Raw genomic sequence first — 24621 nt, 5'->3', positions numbered from 1 at the left:
CATCGTGTACATTGTTAATTTTCTTCCAACTTGATTCTAAAGGAATGTTCAACCATTAACATTTAACATCTTGATTAAATTAAAATGTGAAGCTGCTGCAAACTGTCTACCGAATAAAATTCTTTAAATCTGCTTTATAGATGGCTCAGTTGGGAAACAGCATGGAATTGAACGGCAAAAACTAGTATGGTTCCAGGCTTGAACCTTGGTCTATGCTGGCTTAGCTGATGTGAGCAAAGAGGCAGCAGAATGATTTCAATTGGCCTCAGCACCCCTGGGGGGTGGAATCAGCCGGGATACCTGCTCTTGTTCACCATTCAATGATCCCTGCTGGAATTTAAAAAAAATCCCTGCTGGAATCGGTCTGTATGGGGAATGTTAGGTGATGATAGGATCAGACCCAGTTGTGACACCCTCCACAATCAAATAATAACCTGCAAAGATTCACAGTCTGGACTCACATAAAGAGACAAGACAAGACATAAAGAATGGTCAATTAGACCAGATACAGTTGAGCAGTCGTGGCTGTGGAATGGAAAACCAGCAAGAGTCAGCACCTTCTGGGAAGAAGTCTGGAAAAGCAATATCTGAACTGTATGGACTATATATCTGAATGGCTCGCAAGCAAAACACTCACCTGTTCTTGTACTAGTGAGATCCAGGTCTGAAAGAGCAGATCCAGCCTGGCTTTGTGATACTTCCGAGTAGTTTTCACCGCAATAAAAATGTCACTGAGTTGCATTTTATGCTTGCCCGTGTGGATGCTGTGCTGGGGGACGTCCCACAGCAGCGCTGCAGCTTTGTCCTCAGATCCAGGACCAGCCTGATCTCTCGCCGTCGGCTTCTTCGCAAAACCCTGCAGCCCTTTTTCTTTAACCCGAGTCCGGAGAAGTTTGGCTGGTTTTGCAAACTGGTGCCAGCTATAGTCCCTTTCTATTGCACTGCTGGAATCAGCCATGGACCTCCCAGCTGAGGGACGTCCGGCGGCTCCTGTTCGTTTCTCCTGCTTTGAGATGCTTCTATCCTGGGTTGCATTGCCCAGACTTTTGAGGGACTGTCTGAAGGGCTGCAGGGGTCGCCGTGAGAGCTGCAGATCCGAGGGTCCCCACTGCTGGAGTCCCATCAGGAGCAGTAGAGAAGCGCAGAGAGTCAAGGAGAGCAGGAAACAGAGTTTACTGTTTGCAGCCCCGCGGAAACGCATCGTCTGTGTTCAGCCCGAGCCCCCGGGGGCGGAGGAGCTGCACTGGGACAGGTCCAGAAACGCTCCCATGTCTGACCGGACCCCGGAGTGCCTTCTCCCGCTCTCCGACGATCTGCTGTCACAACCTCAAACTCTCTCTGAGACTCATTCGCTGGCAGCAGTGTTTGTTTCCAATTCGGAAGGTCAACAAGCAGACAGCGAGCATGCAAGAGTCCACAGCAGCTGGGTAAGTCCTGCCCTACTTTTGAATTGGATCGCCACCTCAGGTGGAGGACTAGGCTGCTTCCACATTTAATTTACACAGGGCGAAGTTGTTTTTCCCCTTATTGTTTACATGATTACAGTTACTGGTTTCAGGTCAGGACTTTGCTCCAAACTATGCAGTATTCCATGTTTTTTTTCCTCCTTGTTTGTATTTTCCTCCATAAAGTGAAAAAAAGTCATGAAATGCATGAAAAAAATTAAAGTATGCTATTTTGCTAAATAGTGGGGAAAAAAATCATTTCTACCTGGTTGAGACCAATGCACCCTATTAACCCATGGCTGTCCTCTTTTGTCCCGGCTAATGGGAATAGCATCAAGCAAGGCAACATCACCAGGACATCCCCAAGCACCCCTTTAGAAATAGGGTCCATTAAAAAAATGGTTTGTCCAAACTAAAACAAAATGTACGATAGCAAAATACTGCGGATGCTGGAAATCCGAAACAACAACAGAAAATGCTGGAAAAACTCAGCAGGCCAGGCAACATCCGTGGAGAGAGAAATAGAGTCAACGTTTCAGGTCGAAACCCTTCGTCAGGACTGAAAAAGCACGGAAATGGAACAGATTAAAAGGCCAGTTTGGGGGCTGGAAGAACAAAAGAGAAGTGAAGAGACATTAAGGGGTATTCAAAACGAGACGAGATGGTGATAAGACTAGTGGAGAGACAAAAGACAGCTCTAGATTAGGTGTGAAATGCGCTGGCAGAATGAGACAGCTGCCATGTGGGAGAGAAAAAAAGGGGGAAGGGCCAAAACAAAGGTGTGGATAAAAAATATATGTAAAAATGTAATAGGGGCCGAGGTTATGATCTGAAATTGTTGAACTCGATTTTGAGTCCGGAAGGCTGCAAAGTGCCTAATCGGAAGATGAGGTGCTGTTCCTTGAGCTTATGCTGGGTTTCCGTGGAACAATGCAAGAGCTCGAACACGGTGAGGTCCAAGTGGGAATGGGGCGGTGAATTAAAATGACAGGCGACCGGAAGCTCGGGTCAAACAAAATGTGTCTGAATTAATTTTTATATTGAATTTAGAGCAGCCAAAATTGGCGGTACCCACCAGTCTTGGAAAGTTCTGTTGTTAGTGCTATGCCCTCATGAATGGATCTTAAATCTTAACTCCGCTAATGAGGGAGCAATGCTGAGAACAGACCTTTCCAAATTGCCATTCCCACAAAGTTCAAACAGGTTAACCCAGTGGCATAAAAAAGTAACTAGAAACAGAAACGGAGCAGTGAATTCAAACAGTTCTGCCAAATTCAAAGTTAGTTTGTAACTTAAATTGGGGGAGAGGGAATGTGTTTGTGCCATTACTTTAAACAATATTAATTTTTAATCTAGAAGAGGTGATTAGTTGGTTACAATGGCTTTGTAATGGCCTGAATGCTGGAAAACTTACAATGTCATATTTTGAATGTGGCCCTTGGTACTCAACTGATGTACTAAAACAAAATGTTTGGATGCAGTTTTCATGTAGGATATCTAGAATACATTAAAAGTCTTGCAACTAGCATACACTTCCTGTTTGTCAGACTTGGAGGCTCACTATTTTGTCATACATTAGTGTCACGCCTCTTTGGCGTGCTATAAATCACTTAAGCGACTACTTCTACTTACCTCTGATTGGCTGGTTCTTCCAGTGTGACCTCTGGTCCTCTCAGCTATATTTTCACTGGGTTTTCAACCATCAGATGGTCCGTGCAAGTTCTCAGTCAGGGTGAATGTGCAATTTGTTTTTCAGCTAAGTTGACCTTGCCCCCAGGTTCGAAGAGTGTTCAGACATTTTTCATTTGGCTGAGCAGACCTTGCCCCCAGGTTCCTGGCCATGGGACAGGAACAGTGATTTTATGGTGTATTCGTATTTCACTAGTTTAGCATTAGTGCAAAACTGCTTTGCACCGATACTAAACTTTGAGTGTAAATCAGATGTGAACGTCTTAACTGACTCCAAAGTGGAGTGAGACTGTCTCCTCTTACTGCACTTAATTCCAGTGTCAGGTGACACCAGATTCAGCCTACATATACACTATAACTGCAGTAAATTGATACTATAGTTATGCACACTCATTTTTTTTAGCCTTGGCCCCAGAAGAATGTTTTAACATTTATCAACCATTTGATGGCCTGACCACAAGTTGCTGTGCGGGAACAGAATTTAGATATTTTTTGTCTGTGAATCGTCCTCTCCTCCAGGTTCCCAGCTATGTGTGAGTGGAGTCTGACACTGTGTTTAAAATTCTGTCTTCGGCCACGAGGCAGCCTATGCCCCAGCTTCCTGGATGTGAGCCAGGAACAGTGTGTAAAATGTATTGTTTGGCTGTTCAGAATGCCTCCCCAGAGTGCTGTAAATAGACGTTTGTAAAGCAAACTTTTGTCTTTCTGGTTTTGGTAACTATGAAATGCAATGATTCATTGTCTTGTGTGTGTGGGGGGGGGGATGATGTCATGCTCTGCTGTTTCTGTTTAAGTTGCACTCTGTTGTTTGCATATTTAAATCGCACTCTGGTGTTTCTTAAATCCTGCTCCACTGCTTCCAAATCCCATTATCCTGTTCCTCCTACCACCACTACCTTCACCTCCTGGTCTCCATTCCCATCCCAGTGCATAAACAACCTATGTTACCTCCCCATTTCACCCCAGTACTGCACCATCCCACAACTTCCTCCCCAAGTCAGAAGGTTATGGGTTTGAGTCCCACTCCAGAGACTTGAGCACAAAAATCTAGGCTAACACTCCAGTGGAATGTAGCACTGTCGGAGGTGCTGTCTTTCGGATGAGATGTTAAACCGAGGCCCCGTCTGCTCGCTCATATTATGTCCGTGTATAATTGAGACACGGACTGCAGGAGTTGATTATAACAAGTCTTTACTGAATGGAGACAACCTGGAAACTGAAACTACAGAAGCCTGCTAGGGCCTTTTAAACAGGGGTGGTCACTGCTGGTACTGCAGTCTGAGACCAGTTATTCCCTTAAAGGTACATACACAACAATTCCTCCCCTTTTAGATAAACAGTACATAACATTCATTTAACAACTAAATAATAACTAATTACAATTACAATTACGGTTGCTAGATACATTGGTTAAGTTTAAGCAATTATAAGTTCAGTCTTTGAGGAGGCTTCCTGATTCTGTCTGGATAACGCCTCTTTGGGATATCAGGTTCTTCTGGCAAGGTTGAGTCGGGATCAATGTCGTTGTTTGGTTCGTCTGCTTCCAATATCACCGATTCTGCGGTAGATGCAATTGGTACTTCGGTTTCATCGTCAGGTGTATCAGATCGTGGTGTGGAGTTGACGTTTTCCAGTGACTCTAGAATCTGGTCAGCATGGCGTCTTACAATGCTCTCCCCAACGTCCACGGTATACATTAGAGGTCCTTGCCGTGTACAGATCATTCCTGGCTGCCATTTCTCTGTGCGGTAGTCCCGGGCCAAAACTGGTTGACCTATCTTAAAACTTCTGGTCGGCCTTTCATTCATATTCTGAAACTGCCTGTTCTCCACATCTCTTCTGACGTTTGGCTTAACCAAATCCAAGCGGCATCGTAGTCTTCGATTGAAGAACATCATGGCTGGAGTTTGGTTGGTAACCGCATGTGTCGCATTCCGGTAGGCAAACAAGAAGTTATCCACCTTGTGTTGTAGGGGTATATCTTCATTACACATTGCCTTGATAGCCTTCTTGAATGTTTGAACAAACCTCTTGGCCAATCCATTAGTGGCTGGATGATATGGGGCGGATGTGTAATGCTTAACACCATTGTTCTTTAAGAACCTCCGGAACTCTTCAGACACAAACTGTGGTCCATTGTCAGAGCAAATCTGTTCAGGCAGCCCATTCCTGGCGAATATGGTTCGTAAGACTGTGATAGTTTTTTCTGTGGTGGTTGAAGACATTTTTATTACCTCTGGCCACTTTGAATGTGCATCCACCGCAATTAAAAACATCGAGTCCATAAAGGGACCAGCAAAATCAATGTGCACCCTTTGCCATGGAGATGAGGGCCACTCCCATGGATGTAGAGGGGCTTGTGGTGGGGCGTTTTGGACCTTCTGGCATCCTGTACAGCTCTTGGTCATCTCTTTGATTTCTCTATCGATTCCCGGCCACCACACAAACACTCTGGCTAAGTTCTTCATTTTTACCCCTCCCAGATGACCCTCATGAAGCTCATTGAGCACTCTATCCTTCAATTTGGGTGGAATTACTACTCTGGATCCACACATCAAGGTTCCTCTGCACACTGACAGCTGTTCTTTCAGGTCCCGCAATAGGTCGTACGTTCTTGCGCCCATTAAATTTAGCAATACCGATGCCTTTTTCTCATCGGCTATTTCGTTTGCCTCGCAATATACCTCGACTCTTTCCACATACGTGGTCCAGTCTTCTATTGCATTATCGAAGGCAGTGATATTGCCAGTCTTTGGCATCTTGAAAATCTAAGATGGCGCCTCCCGCGCTTTGCCTTCGTCCCCGATGGATCAAAATGGCGCCTCCCGCGCTTTTCCTTCTTCCCCGTCGAGTTAAGATGGCGCCTCCCGCGCTTTCCTGCCGCTGCTGCCAACGCTGTTGCTGGCGATTATATTTATTTTACTATCCTGTAATGGCGACGCCCTATGGTCTTCGCGCCTCCCCGATCGCTGCTGCCAACGCCGCACTCCGCGGTATTTTAATTTTTCTATCGCGCTTCAATATTTGCTCCGTTAATTGAAGAACCATTCCCGTCGTGGAGCGGACCCTCTGGGACACTTCCCTCCCTCTTCTTAGGTCTGAACGCTGCCCGGCTTCGAAGCACCGGCCACGCCCTGTGTGCTCCACCCTCTCTCTCTCTCTTTGCTTCCCGACTCGCTGCCCGGCCCCATTGCAGAGCCACCCGATCGAGCTCTAGCCCGCCGCAGCCCAGGAAGGATCAGCACACTACCTGCCACCAGCCCAATTAGCTGGGAAACCACAGACTGGAGAACCAAGCCTGGCTCTCGACAGTCTCTCCTGCACTTTTCAATTCGATGATTTGGAGGGCGGTTGCCCACGGTCGACGCCTGTTTCTCGAGTTTCTTTGGATTATTTATTTATTTATTTTCTTCTGGCTTCGACCTTCAATAACGTCGTCTGAGGTGCTGCCGAGTTGCAGGTAAGTTCGTTTCTTACTCGTCGCCAGTATTATGTCAGTGTATAATTGAGACACGGACTGCAGGAGTTGATTATAACAAGTCTTTACTGAATGGAGACAACCTGGAAACTGAAACTACAGAAGCCTGCTAGGGCCTTTTATACAGGGGTGGTCACTGCCGGTACTGCAGTCTGAGACCAGTTATTCCCTTAAAGGTACATACACAACAGCTCAGATGGGCGTAAAAGATCCCATGGCACTATTTGGCAGAAGAGCTGGGGAATTATCCCTGGTGTCCTGGCAAATATTTATCCCTCCATCAACATCACCAAAAAAAACAATTTTCTGGTCATTATCACATTGCTGTTTGTGGGAGCTTGCTGTGCACAAATTGGCTGCCACGTTTCCTACATTACAACAGTAACTACACTTCAAAAGTACTTAATTGGCTGTAAAGCGCTTTGGGACATCTGGCGGTCGTGAAAGGCGCTATATAAATGCAAGTCTTTCTTTTTCAATACGCCCAGAGCCCCAACTCGTCTGTTATTTCAGATTCCATTCCCTCAATACACTTCTCCCACATTTCAGTACCAGCTCCCCTCCAACTATCACAGACTCACACATCACTGCCGTATCCTGTACCATACTCAAAAATACCTTTCCTATTTCTCCCACTCCTGTAAATCCCCTCCCAAATCTCAAGATTCCTCTCCCAGTACTTACAAAAATATTTTTTCAAACTTTCCTCCATATGTTTTCTTTCACTGTTTTCTTCATTTCATTACTCTACCTCTGAGCTTTCCACTCAAATCTGATCCCACCAACATCTTTACTGCTCACCACTCACCATCTCCAAACTCTACAACCCCTACTTTCCTTCCAAATTCTTTCACCATTCCCGGTCACTGAATCGTCAGCTCTCCACAGCCTATTGTTCCCTCCTTATGTTTTTATACCCCTCTGCCTGTCACATATCCAGCTTCACACTCATGACAAATCCCAATGCAAATCCACCAAAATAAACACAACTTTCTGGCCGCCACACAAATACAAAATTCTATAAATATATTTAGTTTACAAATATAAACAAAATAAGCTGAATATACACTAGTCGATCACCTGTGACATTGTATACATGTTGGGGGAATGCAGAGTTCTCGGAGGGTTGTAAGCCTAGAGGAGGTTAAGATAGGGAGGGGCAAGGCCATGAAGAGATTTGAACACAGGGTTGAGAATTTTAAAAAGCATGTGTTAGTCAACCGGGAGCCAATGTAGGTCTGCAGGAGTCTGCAGTGAGCGGGACTTGGTACAGGTTAGGATATGAGTAGTAGAGTTTTGGATGACCTCAAGTTTATGCAGGGTGGAGGATGGGAGGCTGGCCACGAGAGCATTGGAACAGTCAAGTCAGGAGGTGACAAAAGCAAGGAAACAGATTTCAACAGTGGATGGGCTGAGGCAGGGGCGGAGACGGGTGATGTTATGGAGGTGGAAGTAGGCGGTCTTTGTAATGGAGAGGATATGGGGTTGGAAGCTTAGCTTGTGGTCAAATAGGACAGCGAGGTTGTGAACAGTCTATTTCAGCCTGAGACAGTGGCTGGGGAGGGGAAATGGAAGCAGTGAAAAGGGAATGGAGTTTGTGGTGATGGCTGAAGACAAGGTCTTCCCAGTGTTTAACTGAAGGAAATTTTGGCTCATCCAGGACTGGATGTTGGACAAGCAGGCTGACAACACAGAGGCAGTGGAAGGGTTGAGAGAGGTGGTGGAGCTGAGTGTCATCAGTGTGCATGTGGAACCTGAAATCATATCTTTGGATGATGTCACTGAGGGGCAGCATATAGATGAGGAATAGGAGGGTGCCATGGATAGATGCTTGGTGGACTGCAGAGGTAACCGTGCAGGTGCAGGAAGAGAAGCCATTGCTAGAGATTCTCTAGCTACAATTGGATAGGTAAGAGTGGAACCAAGCGAGGGCAGCCCCACTCAGCTGGACAATGGAGGAGAGGCACTGGAGGTGGATGGTATGGTCAACTGTGTCAAAGGCTGCAGATAGATCAAGGACGAGGAGGGATAGTCACAATTACAGTGGATGTAATTTGTGACTTTGAATAAGGTACAGGCTTGAGAGGTGACAAATTCAAGGACTTTGGAGAGGAAAGGGAGATTGGAGTTGAGGCAGTAGTTTGCAAGGACAGAGGGCTCAAGAGTTTTTTTTTAAGGAGGGGGGTGATGATGGCAGTTTTCAAAGGGAGCGGGACAGTACCTGAGAAGAGGGAACTGTTCACAGTGTCAGCTTGTTGGGTGGTCAGTAATTTAGTGAGAACAGGGTCAAGAGAGCAGGAGGTGGGTTCATGGACAAGATGAACTCAGAGAAGGCATGAGGGGAAATATGAGATAAACTAGAGAAGGACGCGGTTTCAGGGCTAAGGAAAGGGGGAACCTTGGGGAAATTTGGTTTGGTGGGCAAGGTGAAGGAGGGGGGGGAATACGGCAGAGGTAGCTGAATGGATGGTATCAATCTTAGTGACAAAGAAGTCCATGAGCTCCTCACACTTGTTGGAGGTGAGGATGGAGAGGGATGCATAGAGTGGTTTAAGACATTTGGCAGTGGAGAAAAGCCAGGGGTTATCTTTGCATTCTAGGATAATCCTGGAATAGTTAGCCGTTTTGGCAGAGGCGAGCAGGGCTTGATAATGCTCGATGTGGTCCAGACAGACCCTGCGATAAATGGCTAAACCAGTAATGTGCCAAAATATGTTCAAGTCTGCACTGCTTTTTAAACCATATAACATCTGGAAAAATGATTTGCAGTAAAACTGAAATGCGAACTCTTATAAGGTAGAGAAGCCAGATCTGGATTTCTGTATTTACTGAGTAATTAAAATAAATTTTTCATCCTGGTTTATATTCCACTTTGGTCCAATAATATATTGGGGACAGTTTGCAAATATACACATTTATTCAGGCATACTCTTCTTCAGCACTTACCACTTCTCTGTATAAAGTCAAAGAAAAATGACCAAACTGTATTAGTTTATGCAGGTCCATTTCATCCCCAATCTCCTTAGTCTTCACAATACTTCCTTCTTATTTAAGTTTAGTTTTTTACATTATTTTTCTTTGCTTTAATTTTCATGTAGGGTACAGTATTCAGTTCAGAGCTTGGGACATCCCAGCACCTCCACGATTGTTGTCAATATTCATTAGCCAACAGAAACTAGGCTTGTAGTGAGGTGGCCATCTGTTTTTCATCCATTAGGTGGAAGAAACTGCTTCTGAGAAGCACTCCATCTAGTGTACCATCAGAGAACTGGACAAAACTCAAATTTGCCTTTATTATATATAGTAAAGAACACAAAATAAATTGGAATACAAAATGTCCATTGAACCCATCAAAGCTTGGAGTTTGCCCTATCATAGACTCTGACCTAAAAACAGAAAATGCTGGAAATACTCAGCAGGTCAGGCAGCATCTGTGGAGAGAGAAACAGAGTTAACGTTTCAGGTTGATGACCCTTCGTCAGAACTGGAAAAAGCTGGAGATGTAACAGATTTTAAGCAAGTGTAAGGGCAGGGAAAGGGGGGAGGGGAGGAAAGAACAAAAGGGAAGGTCTGTGATAGGATAGAAGGCAGGAGAGATTAGGAGACATCAAGAGATGGTGCAAGGCAAAAGGAGATGGTAATGGGACAAGTTAAGAAACAAAAGATGGCTCTAGATGAAGTGTAAATGGCACTGGCAGAATGAAAGACGTCTGCCATGTGGGAGAGAGAAAAAAAAATGGTAAAAAAGGATAGGGGCAGAGGTTATCGTCTGAAATTGTTGAACTCCAGAAGGCTGTAAAGTGCCTAATTGAAAGATGAGGTGCTGTTCCTCGAGCTTACGTTGAGTTTCATTGGAACAGTGTAAGAGGTCGAGGACGGTGAGGTCTGAGTGGGAGTGGAGTGGAGAATTAAAGTGACAGGCGACCGGAAGCTCACCTGTCTGGTAGACTCTGACCTACTTATTTAATCTGAAGGATGCAATGAAGCTTTCAAGAAGTTAAGGCTTTGTGAAATTTCTCACTGACTTCAACAAACCTAGCAAACTCCAGAATATCAGTCTAACTTGACAACCTACATCATTCAGCCCTGGCCAACAGAATTCTACAGATGCCATTTCTATGTCCTCAGAAGTGGATTTTCCCTGGGGAGGGGTGTGTGACAAATTTTATCGAACTACTTATTTTTGTTTGTTTCTGGATCAATAGTGGCTTACAACTACTTTAAAATTGACACATTTAGATGACTACATTTCAAAAGTAATTCATTAGCTGCAAAGTGCCTTGAGACGCCCTGACACAGTGTCAAGGGCCCCCTGTCTCAACTTCTGAAAGATAGTGTCAGCCATCCAAAGGAAAACAACAGGATCATTGTAGAACAATAGCAAAATACATTGAGAAAATGTTTTCAAAAGTATAGGTCGACAAGTACAAAAAGAAATCTAACGACAGAGTTCTGATTACTCCACTGACCTCCTGGGATACTCTCACTTACCCATTGAGTTATGAGATATACTATTTTGAGAATTTATGCTGATGTGAACGAGAACCAGTTATAGGCCCTTTATAATTGGCAACCTGATATTTTCTGAAATAGTTTCAAATCATATTTGATCACATATAGATTGCGTGTACAATGCTGAAATCGCAAAATTGATGATGTAGGTTTACCACCCGCCAACCCTATGCAAAAATTAAAGTTGCTAAGGCCGCCATATTTGTGCGGGGCAGAAAGGTCCTCGCCGTTCGAGCCCACGCACACGTTTTTCAGGGACGAACGACGTCGGACGCGATTTCCTCCCCCCGGCTCGCCAGTTTGACCTTTCACCCAGCGATGCGAGTGCCCGGATGCGGAGCTGCTCTGTGGCTGCTGAGAGTTGCTGAATGAGGGAGAAGATGCCACTTCCCGTTCAAGTGTTAAATTTTCAGGTAAAGCGCTCATTTGCGGCCTGATCAAAGGGTAGGTTACAGCGCGGTGGGGGAAATGGGAAAGGAGAGTCTCAATACGGAGGAATCGAGCCGTGGCGAACGGTGCTGAACGGAGGGGAGGAGGAGGAGAAGGAGGGAGGGGGGGACATGACAGTTGTTTGCTGGCTGCTAGAGCCAGAATGAACCTGTTACTAAGGGACGTCTCGCTGGTTCTGTTCTGCGGAAGCGCATAGCTTTGCTGGGAGCCCGCTATCCGAGTGTCTGTGACCCCAGAATCCAGCTTTGGTTCGTGTTAACCCGCCTCACCAAACAGAGCCGCCTGGAGAGAGTGATGCCTGAGAATGGGCCTATAAGCGCAGGCTTCCTGGCTGGGCTCCTGCCTCCAGGAATAGAATCTTAAAAGCTGCAGTATTTCTTTCCCACTGCTTTATATGACTAGTGTTCAATGTAATAATCTAGTCACGTCTTTTTTGTTTTCTCTGTTTAAATTACTGTAAATATTATGCCTTATTTTAAGGTATTTTAGATCACGGAGGCCCCTGCAAAATGTATAATAGCCATTAAATATTTTGGAATGAGGGATAATTGGACCTAGCAATGTGCTAAATGTGATTGCATTTTTCTGACATAAGGTTACCTGATGCCCATTGTATCACCTGACACTTTGTTGTGCCCTTGTGAAAGCAATTCTATGTTGAGATTTTTTTAATACAATTTGAAAACCTCAATTTTTCATAGTGTAAACATTGTGCATGGTGGTAAATGTGGAATGCAAAAACAATTTCATTCTTGGCTTTGCAGTGTGAATTGTGAATATTTTTATATTTACTGACCCTGCCATGTTTTGTGTCTATATTTTTGGGTTACAGTAATAACTTATTTACCAACGTTCTCTTGCTCCAAAAAGTATCACCACTTGATTGGTGTTGAATTTATGAAAGAACAAGTAGATTGTTGAAAAGGCTACTTCAGAGCGGAGCAACCTGCAAGTCCATCTGGAGTTTGAATATAAATTTTTAGTCAGGCTTTATGCTTGGAATTTGTTGCTAATATCCTGTGTTGGTGGCAAAGAAAAAACTATGCACATCTGTCCTGGACAGTTTTAAAAACTCTTCTTGGATAAACAACTGTTTCTCCTGATTGAACATGGATGGAAGGAATTAAACTCCCTCTTGTGATATGTCTAGAAATAAAGTCAGTGTTAAAGTATTTTTGTAGGAAGGTAGCCATTTTATTTCCAATCACTTCTAATAGGTCTCTGCTGCTTCAATGTGTCATCGTCTCAGCTCCGTGCCCATCTCTGCCGAAGCTCTCCATTCGAATTCCTCCAGCTTGGCTTCGTCCCTTCTCTCAGCACCAAAATGGCCCTAGCCGAAGTCACGAACAGCATCCCCTGTGACTGTGATGTCTTGGACTCCTTGACTTTTCCACAACGTTCAATATGGTTGACCAGGCCATCCTCTAATGTCTCTCTTCCATCATCCGGCTTCATGGAGCTGCCCTTGCATGGTTCCATTCCTACCAATCCAACTGCAGTCAATGCATCTCTAGCAATTGCTTTTCCTCCCTCATATCGCCACCTCTGAGGTCCCCCAAGGATCCATCCTTGATTCCCTCTTCATTATCTACATGCTGCGCCTTGGCAACATCATCCGCAAGCACAGCATCAGCTTTCACATAGAAGTTTATGATAGCAAGTTCTACCCTTACATCACTTCTCTCGACTACCTCCGTGCTGTCTGATTGCTTGTTTGACATCCTGGATGAGTCATTACTTCCTTTAGCTCAACATTGAGAAGACTGAAGCCGTCGTCTTTAGCCCTCACCACAAATTCTACTTCCTTGCCATTGACTCCATCCCCTACCTTGGCTGAACCAGACTGAAGTAGCAGGACCCCCTTTTCATCAGTCTAATTTTTTGCAGTCCTGGCGTCTGCTTTAAACACAAAGTCTTATCTATCACCAAGACTATTTACTTTCACCTCCGCAAGATTGCTTGCAGCCACCAACCTTTATACATGCCTTTGACACTTCCAGACTCGACTACTCTTGATGTTGGCCTCCCAGCCTCCATCCTCCATAACTCCAGCATGTCCAAAACTCTGCCACATTTATCCTATGAAACAGAGTCCCACTTGCCCACCAACCAGACCTACAGTGGCTCCTGGACCCCAACAGATCACATTTAAAATGATTGATTTCATCTTTAAATTCCTCTATGGCCTTGCCCTACTCTACCTCTGCAGTTTCCTCCAACACTACATTTCCTCCCAAATGCTCATTCCTCTTACTCCAGCCTTCTTTGCATCTCCCCTCCCTTCAACCCACTATTGGCAACAGAGCTATCCGCCATCTTGGTTCTACTCTTTGGACCTCCTTCCCTAAACCTTTCGGCCTCTGCACTTTTCCCTCCATCTTTAAAAACCATCCTGAAAAAACATCTTTTCGATTGATAGACCCTGGTCGTCCCTCCTATCTCTTCCTTCCAGTCTCAGCATCTGTTTTCATTTCACCTATTTGTGAAGCGGTGTGGGATTTTTCTTCACATTAATTTGATATTGTGGTTGTTTAGATGCCTCATAAGTTAAAATAGGACATATTGTAACGGAAGTTTATTGTACCTTTCTATGTGAGGAAACGATAGACAACTAATGTCCTGTTGGAGTTCTTGTGGTTCATACTACAGAATTGGGTCTTAAACTACTGAACAACTTCAGTGAATCACAACATTCTGGCTACTTAACAGCACAACATATTATGTATGAGTGACAAAAACCCATGAATTTGTGGTTGCATTCCCCCTCTAACTAGCACTGCCAGATACTAAATGGAGACAATGTTCTTTCAAAAATGGCACTTTTCACCCTTGTAAAGAGTGACCATCAAAACAGAAAATATATTTGATCTAAATGAACATAAGAACATAAGAATTAGGAGCAGGAGTAGGCCATACGGCTCCTCCATTCAGTAAGATCGTGGCTGATCTTTGACCTCCGCTCCACTTTCCTGCCCTATTCCCAAATCCCATGATTCCTCGAGTCCAAAAATCTATCACACTCAGCCTTGAGTACACTCAATAATTCAGCATCCACAGCCCCCAGGGGCAGAGAATTCCAAAGATTCACAACCCCCCGAGTGAAGAAATTCCTCCTCATCTCAGTCTTAAATGGCCAACCCCTTATCCTGAGACGATACCCCCTAGTTCTAGACTCTTCAGCCAGGGGAAACAATCTCTCCGCATCTATCATGTCAATCCACCTCAGAATCTTGTATGTTTCAATGCGATCACCTCTCATTCTTCTAAACTCCAGAGAGTATAGGCTCAATCTCTCCTCATAGAACAACCCACTCATCCCAGAAATCAATCCAGTGAACCTTCATTGCACCGCCTCCAAGGCAAGTATATCCTTCCTTCGATAAGGAGACCAAAACTATGCACAGTACTCCAGGTGAAGATGTAACCCACTTCTAATTTAATTATGGAATATATTCTGTTTCCATGGTTGGTTGTTGGCCGATCTCTCTATATCCCAGCCATATAGTAAAGGGCTATTAATTTATGCTTTTCTTAAATATTTCCTCCTTATCTCTGTGCTGTAATATAATTGAGATTGTGCCTCAATCTTTGTAATTGAATATTTTGATTACTGAAATGACTACTCAAGTAATCAGATCAGGGGTTGCGCTCACAATTAACAGACAAGTGAGTCTGGATTAGTGGTGGCCAGGTTTAAAAATTGTACTTTTTGCACACTACGTATTGGACTTGTGTTCAAAGTGCAGCAGCCAGCAACAACCAACACACTTGGCAAATGTTCAGAGTTTGAAATTAACACTAATCCATTAGACCAAGATCAAAATTTTGTTTAGCAACAAACTAGTGAACTTTTATAGTGCCACTGAAAGTTCAGTACTCGCCAATGAACTGCCTTGTATAAGAGGTACAATAAGTACTTTTTTTGGTTTTTATTATGTTAGCAGAGCAAACATTTATGTTGAGCTAGTGATTTTCACAAGCTATCTGTTTTCTAGTGGTTCTTTGGACTGCTTTTATATTCCTTCCCATTTCAGGGAGTTTGAGGTTGAAAAGTTGAGGCTTCATCTATTGGGGCACATTTTTATGTAGTGGCAAACAATTGTACTAACTATCATCAAAACAGTTACAGTATAACTTTATGAAACAATTTTAATATTCAGTATATTGGTATATAAGTAAAGGGCAAAGGTCCATGATTTTTTTTTCAGCCATTGTATGTTAGCTAAAAAAGTAAAAACTAATGATCAGTATTGGTGTTAGTCATTGTGGTGAGGCAGGCACACGCCTGGCTTCTGAGTGACCTGCTGTACTGTGCCTATACTATTTAGTTAAATAATATTAGCTGTATATTTGTCTACTTAAAGCTACAGTCTTGAGGTTTTGCAAAATTATTTTCCAAATCTTACACACATAATCAAAAGACTTCTTGGTTTTCTTTTGATAGTATGTTCTGTTATCAAAAAATTCACATGTTTGCAGTAGAAGCCAGTGTTGCAATTTGCATATTCATGCTGCTGAGCTCTGTTCTTTCTCCTGAGTTCTGGCAATACGATTGACAACAACTTGGATATGTGGCGGTTAGTTATGTAAATACACCAACCACACCGTCCCGATCTTCATCTTCTGTTGTTGCTGGCTGTTGCACATTATCTGGAAGATGATAGAAAGTTTAATTTTTAATAAATAACACTCATGGTGAATTGGAGGATATGCTGTTTTGTAACAATAGAAATGTGATGGAGAAAGTGTTACAATAAGCAAGTATGACATATGCAGGAAGTGCATACTATATGCAAAACTTTTAATATATTATTAGATAATGGATTATTTATGTTGTAAATAATATAGTGACAATTGTGGACATTGTAGCTTTAAAAATGTTAGTTAACTTGAATTTGAATTAGTATAGCTGGATTATATTTTAATTCTAAGCTCAAGTGTAGAACTTAATAACTGATGAGAACTTCATTCCTCTTTCCCAGGCAGGCACTGTTTCAGGGGCAGGGAATGCAGATAGTCAGGAAGGGTGTCGAGATAGCTCTACTCCCAGCTCAGCCACCTCTTCGCTCTCAGACCTTTACCTGACACCTCACAGCAGTAGATCAGACTTGTTTCTACATAGCACGGCAGGAGATTTCAGCCTTAGCGCCAGCTTGTCAGCCTGCACTCTGCTCTATGAGGTACCTCGATCACCAGGAAAGCTGATAAAGGAAGCACACAGCTCATGTGTGATTTTATTTTGGTTTGCGATAGGCGAGCATACTGTTTTTATATGCAAATATTTCCGAGTCAGCGTTGTTTATATCGCCCTTGTGTTAATGCCAGCGAAGCAATTCATACACTTTTCTCCTGTTTGGTGGTTGATAAAGCTTTGAGCTCCTTCTAGGACCTTTCACATGGCAGCAATTCCTGAACATTACCACCAGTTTGTCTTTCAACATGAGCTAAGGAAGTGAGATAGACAAAGTCCTAGAAGAAGCTCAAGGTTCTTCTAATAATGAGGAGGAGGAGAAGTAAATTCTGCTATAAACTTCGGGACTCAAAGTCTGACAAAAAGATTAAACATTACATTAGAAATAGTAATGATATGATACCTCATCTCAATCTAGCACCAGTGGTATAAGAGGTGGAGTATCCTTGAAGCAGAGCTTTCCCTGGCTATTAAATATTTTACCCATTAAATGCTAATTAAAAAGTCACCATCCAATTATTTGTGCTGTACACTGCCATTTATTTGTAAAGCATTAACAAAGTTCTGATGGGTTTGCTGCGATACTGTTAGACTTTAAGTTAGTGATTGAATTGGAACAGAGCTGAGAATGTCCTGAGCGAAGGGGATGTTTATGTCTGGGTAGAGGCTTTGTGTAACAGCAGCAACACAAATATTCATCTATTTTTAAACTAGCTGGGGGAGCCCGGCTTTGCCAGGGCTGTTTTGGGCCGGGTGGTTTAAATCGAGTGCGAGGCTTTGGGGCCTCTCTGTGTCCCTCTGTGAATCTGCTGCCGGGCAACATTTTAAATCGAGTCCCAGGCTTTTGGGCCCTGTGTGTGTCCCCCTCTCAATCTGCTGCCGGGCAACATTTCTACCTTTTAAGAAAGTGAAAGTACTTATAAAACGTTTTTGGTAAATCTTATGTTATTTTTAAAAGAGATACTAACTTTTTCAAAGTTGGATGATCAAAGTAGTTTGAGCTGGAAGCAGTGAAACAATGGCTGCCACATCCCTGAGATGAAAACTATTAGTCCCGCCCACAGACGCAGCGATTGGCCAACCATCAGGCGACTGAACAGTAGGATTGGTCAATCGTGCCGGCACAGGATTGGTCGACCTTGACGTCAGTCAATCAATGCTACTTTAGCAGATAATGAGTTTAATTTTGAAGGTTTTTTGCATAACGCGCGAACAATTCTTGTCCGGCCGAAACGTAAATACGCTTAGGACGGTTCTGGAATCGTCAGCTTTCTTTCGACGTAACGCACGTGAAGGTACGCTCTATAACTTTCGAGTTAATTCCAGACAGACAGACGGAATGACAGACAGTATATAGATATCTAATTGGGCAACAACATTTTATTAAAATGATCAAATTGTAAAAAGAAAAGTCTAAAATTAATATGGAAGAGTACATTTATTATTAACTTTTTAATAGCCAGAGGAAGCAGTGCTTGAAATCAAGGGAAATGTCTAAAAACCACAAAAATAAAAGCCCTTGCAGAGCAAGGCTGATAACATGTATCCTGGAGAAAGCCTAGTAACCATACAGTGCAGCTTGTAGGTTTATTCTTTTATGGCTGCAGAACATGGGCTATGTGGAGGAGCCTTGAATAAGTGATCATTTACTAGAGTGCATCCTTGGCATACATACCAATGACCCACTGATGCGCTTCCTGTAGATCTGTTCCAGGAAGGTTAATAAACCGCATAAAGTTCTTTACAATACTGTAGTTGAGCCAGTTACAATATCTTCCTGTATCTCCGTGAAAATTTTATAAGCAGTTTGTGCAGGTTTATACTGTGCCCACTCATGCATACCCATGTAGTACTGGCATTTGATTTGCTAAACCTTAGTGGTGTCTTTACCTCATGATACAAAATTACATTTGTGTCTCATCAGTACTGCTTTTGAATTTTGATAGTGTTCATACTAGAATAATAATGACTGAAGATGCTGTGAAGCCACTAAGAGTTGAAAGCCGCATTGCTCTGTTCCATGAATTTGTACTTGCAGGATATATTTTTGTTGCTATTACTGTTTAAAATTAATAACTTTTGTAAGTGTTGACTATATCACAGAGACAAATAGTTTGCTGCAGGAATGATAGAATTGAGGCCATCTGTTACCTCACTATGGTAACTATTGTGCTTATATAGCTTTTAAAAATGCCAGATCACACTGTTACCTAGTTTTTAAAATAAGGTAATTAAACATTCTGGGCTAATAGAAAGACCAGGGCATTTTTATTTGTGGCTTTTTTGATATAGCAGACTGTTTCAATCAAAATAAGTCCAGTTTCTCAGGTAAATTTAACAATCAATTTTTGAAGCCTAAGCCATAGACAGGCATAAATGCTGAATGTGATTGACTTTAGAGCTGTATCTATTGTCTGCTAATTGCCAGCATTACAGCAACATTCTTCAGTGGGGATGTCATGTGAAAATAGAATAGACTATTGTTTGCTGACACCACAAGGAACAGGGTGTTGTCTGCAAAATTGGATGAAAATATTTCTTCCTTTTTAAAGGTAAGATTTTCATCCTAGAGTGGATTTAAGCAAATATTGTTTGCATCCTTGAGTATGTAGGTAAACATTTGTTGCTTAAATTATAGAACGGCAGTATATGCTGTGAATTCTGCATTCCACAAATGGCACTGCAAATAATTGAAATTTTGTGAATGATCTATTGCACTGTTGCTTTATGGAGCGCAATTCTTGGAACCTTATGAATAGCGTACATTAAAACAATGCAAAATCATTAAACCATTAAAATCATGTCTGTTAGCAACGCTGCTTAGATCAGCAGCTTAGTGATGTGATCCTGAACTGCAGTTATTACAGGAAACTTCGCGATATCCGGCACCGACGGGACCGAGCTGCTGCCGATCTATCAAAACTTCCGGATAGACCAGCGCTAATGTTGAAGGATACGGAGGTTTTCATCTCTGTATCTGACAACAAACACTGTTGCTCAGCAACAACTTGTAAACACTCGGCCCGTACCTTGGAAGCGTCTCTGAAGCTGTTGCTAAGCTACAGAGACGCTTTCCAGAGCCTGACTGTTTTTATAAAAAAAAATGGTAGGAGAAGAAAAAAAACCTAACCAAAACGGCTGCTGATTTTTGCCGTTAGATCGAGGTTTCCGGACATACAACCTCCGGATAAACCAAAGTTTCCTGTATTTGTATACTTTAATTGTCAGCACAAAATTTCACTGATACCTTCCATGTTATAATGTGAACCATTTTTTATTTTTTTATCAGCGGCATCTATTTTCTCTTCAGTGTTCTCTCTCCTCAGGTATTGTTCCCCTCCCTTTCAAAACTGCTGTCAACACCCCATCCTCTTTATATAAAAATAAATCCTCGACCCCCTCTGTCCGTGCAAATTGCCACTGTATCTCCAATCTCCCTTTCCTCTCCAAAGTCTTTAACCGGTTGTCACCTCACTAATCCGTGCCCATCTTTCCCACAGCTTCATGTCTGAATCACTCCAATCAGGTTTCTGCCCCTGCCACCACACTGAAACGGCCCTAACCAAAGTTGCAAATGACATTCTCTGTGACTGACCATGGTGCATTTCCATCCTCGACCTCTGCAGCCTTTGATACGGTCGACACATCTTCCTGCAATGTCTCTCCTTCGTTGTCCAGCTCCGTGAGACTGCCCTTGCTTGGTTCCACTCTTAGCTACCCAATCATAGCCAGAGCATCTCCAGGAATGGCTTCTTCTCCCACCAGCATACCATTCTCTCTACCCTCGTCCTCTGTCCTTAGCGACATCATTGGAAGACAAGAGTCAGCTTCCACGACATCCAGCTTTTCACTACCTCTCTCGACACCTCCACTGCCTCTATGTTGTCAGACTGCTTGTCCAATGTGTATTCCTGGATGAGCTGCAATTTCAACAACAACAATTTGTATTTATATGGCACCTTTAACGTAGGAAAACATCCCAAGGCGTTTGACACCGAGCCGCGAAAGGAGATATTGGGGCAGGTGGTCAAAGGGGTAGGTTTTAAGGAGCGTCTTAAAGGAAGCAAGAGCGGTGGAGAGGTTTAGGAAGGGAATTTCAGAGCTTGGCCGTGGCAGCTAAAGGCATGGCCACCAGTGGTGGAGCAATTAAAATCGGGGATGCTCAAGAGGCCAGAATTACAGGAGCAGAGATATCTTGGCAGGTTGGGGGAGGTTACAGAGATAGGGAGTGGAGGGATTTGAAAACCAGGATGAGAATTTTAAAATCGAGGCGTTGCTTAACCGGGGGCCAGTGTAGGTCAACAAGCACGGGTGATGGGTGAACGGGACTTGGTGCAAGTTAGGACACGGGCAGCAGAGTTTTGGATGACCTCAAGTTTACGTAGGGTAAAACGTATGAGGCCAGCCAGGAGTGCGTTGGAATAGTCAAGTCTAGAGGTAACAAAGACATCGATGAGGGTTTCAGCAGCAGATGAGCTGAGGCAGGGGCGATGTTCCGGAGGTGGAAATAGGCTGTCTTGGTGATGGCGTGGATATGTGGTCGGAAGCTCATCTTGGGGTTATATATGACACCAAGGTTGCGAACAGTCTGGTTAAGCCTCAGAGTTGCCAGGGAGAGGGATGGAGTCGGTGGCTAGGGAACAGAGTTTGTGGCGGGGACCGAAGACAATGGCTTCGGTCTTCCCAATATTTAGTTGGAGGAAATTTCTGCTCATCCAGTACTGGATGTCGGACAAGCAGTGTGACAGTTTAAGGATAGTTGAGGGATCGAGAGAGGTGGTGGTGAGGTAGAGCTGGGTGTCATCAGTGTACATGTGGAAACTGACGCTGTTTTTGGACGATGTTGCCAAGGGCAGCTTCTAGATGAGAAATAGGAGGGGGCCAAGAATAGATGCTTGGGGTCACCAGAGGTAACGGTGTGGGAGCGGGGAGAGAAGCCATTGCAGGTGATTCTCTGGCTACGATTAGATAAATAAGAATGGAACCAGGCGAATGCAGTCCCACCCAGCTGAACGATGGTGGAGAGTTGTTGGAGGAGGATGGTGTGGTCAACGATGTCAAAGGCTGCAGACAGGTTGAGGAGGGCTAGTTTACCTTTGTCACAGTCACATCAAAGTCACAAATGACATCCTATAAGAGCCTTTCAGTACTGTGGTGGGGTGGAAACCTGATTTCCTTCAGGTAAACATTAAGAAGACTGAATCTGTTGTCGTCGACTCCCACCACAAACTCTATACCCTTGCCACTGATTCCATCTTCCCCAGCCACTTTTTCAGGCTGAACCAGACTTCTCGCGGCCTTGCCACCCTACTCGACCCAAGCTGAGCTTCCGACACACATCCTCTCTATCACAAAGATTTCCTACTTCCACCTCGTAACATCGCTCGCTTTTGGCCTTGGTCAGTCCATCTGCTGCTGAAACTCTCATTGATGTCTTTGTTACCTCTAGTCCTGGCTATTCCAAAGTTCTCCCGGCAGGCCGACCTGCCTCCCATCCTCCATACCCTGTAAACTTCAGCTAATCCAAAACTCTGCTGCCTGTATTCTATCCCGCACCAAATCCCGTTCACACATCACTCCTGTCTTTACTGACCTACACTGGCTCTCGGTCCCCCAACCCCATCAATTTAAAATTTTCATCATCTTATCCTTGTGTTTAAATCCCCTCATGACCCTGCCCCTTCCCTATTTGGCCCTAAAAACCTTCAACTCTCTGTTCCTCCCATTCTGGCCTATTGTACCCCCCTCCCCCTTTTGCCCTACCATTTCCCTCAACTGTGATGGCTGTGTACAGCATCATAACTCCGATTTGGAGCTCACTGGTGTTAGGACAGAAACAGCTTGACCCCATCATCATTAATAATATGACTAAATAAAATCTTGAAGACAATACTCAAGTTTTGGCTTAATGGTCTTGGGAAGCATAGAGACCTGGTGAGTGTTATGGTAATATCTGAATTGGCAATATTCATAGCCCTTTTGTTGCAACCAACAGCTTAGGTGGCGTTGTAGTACTGAAAGTCTGTTGCGCATTTAACCAGCTCACTTTATTTGCTCTTCCAGAGCTAAAGCAGGGCTTCACAGGAACATTGAACTGAGCAACAGGTGGTGACTGTGGAGATTGAATAAAGCAGCTCTTTAGACAATTCCCCTTTTTTTGCTAGTGAATCTAGTGAGCGATGGTGGGCTAGACCTAATTGCATTCTCTGTCCACCCGCATTCACTGAAATGCCGAAGAGTGGACTTTCTTCCCAGTTGAATGTTACTACCCATTCAACTTTCAATATTGAATGGCACTGGAAAAACTTCTGTTAAGCAGGTTGGGTAGTTATGCTGCATTGTGTGTGGCCTGAAGACATTTCACTGCCAATATGTGATTCTCCAGGTTAATCAGAAATTGAGCATGCTTTTTAAAAAAAAAAAAAATAATAAAAAAAAATTCCCAATTTCAACCAAGGTATTTTAATAAGTTGATTTGCATTACTGTTAATTAAAATTATATAAAAATATGGTAGTCTAAATTTCTATACAAGTGCTAACTTATTTTACAATTACTGTAACTTTTATTTTCTATATTCTGTCATTTTGCTTTAATGTGTCAATTGGAGGCAAGTACTTATTTTATAAAACCTGCCTGATCAGTTTTTATAACTAACTTTGTTATCTCTTTCTATCGTTTTCTGTGCCTCCCTAGGGAGCGGTGGAACCAATGCAAATAGATGCTGACCCTCAGGATGATCAGCAGAATGCACCTGACGCAAACTATGTGGTGGAGAATCCTACACTGGTATGTCAGTAATTTTAAGATAGTTGGCAAAAATGTCTTTTACCCAACAAGTTATGATGATCTGGAATGTACTGCCTGAAAAGATGGTGGCGGCAGTTTCAATAGTAACATTCGAAAGAGAATTGGATATATACTTGAAAAGGAAAAATTTGCGGGTCTATGGGGAAAGAGCGGGAGAGTGGAACTAATTGGGATAGCTCTTTCAAAAAGCCGGCACAGGCACGATTTGCCGAATGGTCTCCTTCAGTTACTAGATGATTCTATGATCTCACCTACTATACTTGATTGTACTCTTCCTAAATATATACTTCCTTACCCCAAGTGTGAAAAATTGTAAAAGCCAAAATCCCCACTCTTCATATTTTCTTAGGAAATATCTTTAAAAGATGATTTTTTACTATTTAAAAAAGCATTTTATCTTTTCTCTTTGCCCCCCCCCCCCCCCCCCCCCGGTTCTTTCAGGCTACTGTCTCCAATGTTTATCCTTTCTCCTTCTGTCAGCAATACACAACAATTTAAGTTAGAATATTTCTATGACTGTTCCTGTTGTTGCTGTGTGTGTAGTCATCATGAAATACATTTCTGCAAGGTGGGAGTAGTCTTGTTAGCTTATACTCTGTTCTCTTGCCCCAAATTGCTCTACGTAATGACCCGGCCAACACCGGCATAATTTGCTCTTTAAGAACAGTGAAACTACGATCCTGGTTGGAAGACCAGTGATTGTACACCACTAATTTTGGAGTGTTGAAGACCATTCACTTTACACAGAAATGCACAGCTGTCCATTATAAAAACATTTTTGTCAGCTTTGCTCAGTTGGAAGCACTCATTTCTGAAACACCTTTGTGGCTGCAAACCCCACAAAAGGGCTCGAGTACATAATCTAGGCTGTCATTCCAGTGTAATATTGAGTGATTGTTGGTTGTCGGAGGTGCCATCCTTCAGATGAGATACTAAACCAAGTCGATTCTGCCAGTGTTGGTGATTTTTGCGGATGTTGGACTCCCATGGCACACTTCAAAGAAGAGCAGGGAGTTTTTGTGGTGTTTCGGCTAAAATTACTGTTTGG

At 43.3% G+C, this 24621-nt stretch overlaps 2 protein-coding genes across 6 annotated transcripts in view; one reads left to right on the top strand and one right to left on the bottom strand.

Annotated features, from left to right (window-relative positions):
* Nucleotides 1-1201, bottom strand: part of LOC147102787 (beta-1,3-N-acetylglucosaminyltransferase radical fringe-like) — a 49986-nt gene extending 48785 nt beyond the window's left edge. For both annotated transcript variants that reach the window (XM_085963596.1, XM_085963597.1), the window contains exon 1: nt 638-1201. In XM_085963596.1, coding sequence (XP_085819722.1) covers nt 638-1201 — 564 coding nt within the window. The remainder of the gene's footprint in view (nt 1-637) is intronic.
* A 67-nt stretch (nt 1202-1268) lies between these two features.
* The window catches only part of gps1 (G protein pathway suppressor 1), a 69686-nt gene continuing 46333 nt past the window's right edge, over nt 1269-24621 (top strand). For 2 of the 4 annotated variants that reach the window (XM_085963592.1, XM_085963593.1), the window contains exons 1-2: nt 1269-1427; nt 23460-23552. In XM_085963592.1, the coding sequence (XP_085819718.1) occupies nt 1269-1427; nt 23460-23552 (252 nt within the window). Of the gene's footprint in view, nt 1428-11381; nt 11538-16556; nt 16755-23459; nt 23553-24621 lie in introns of those variants that run through there. The other 2 variants (XM_085963594.1, XM_085963595.1) reach the window with 2 other exon arrangements.

Source organism: Somniosus microcephalus, chromosome 21 (assembly GCF_052327205.1).
Source record: "Somniosus microcephalus isolate GS21.2 chromosome 21, FLI_Smic_1.0, whole genome shotgun sequence".
Classification (NCBI taxonomy): domain Eukaryota; kingdom Metazoa; phylum Chordata; class Chondrichthyes; order Squaliformes; family Somniosidae; genus Somniosus; species Somniosus microcephalus.
Note: the sequence above shows the minus strand (reverse complement) of the source record. Positions and strands in the feature narration are given on the sequence as shown.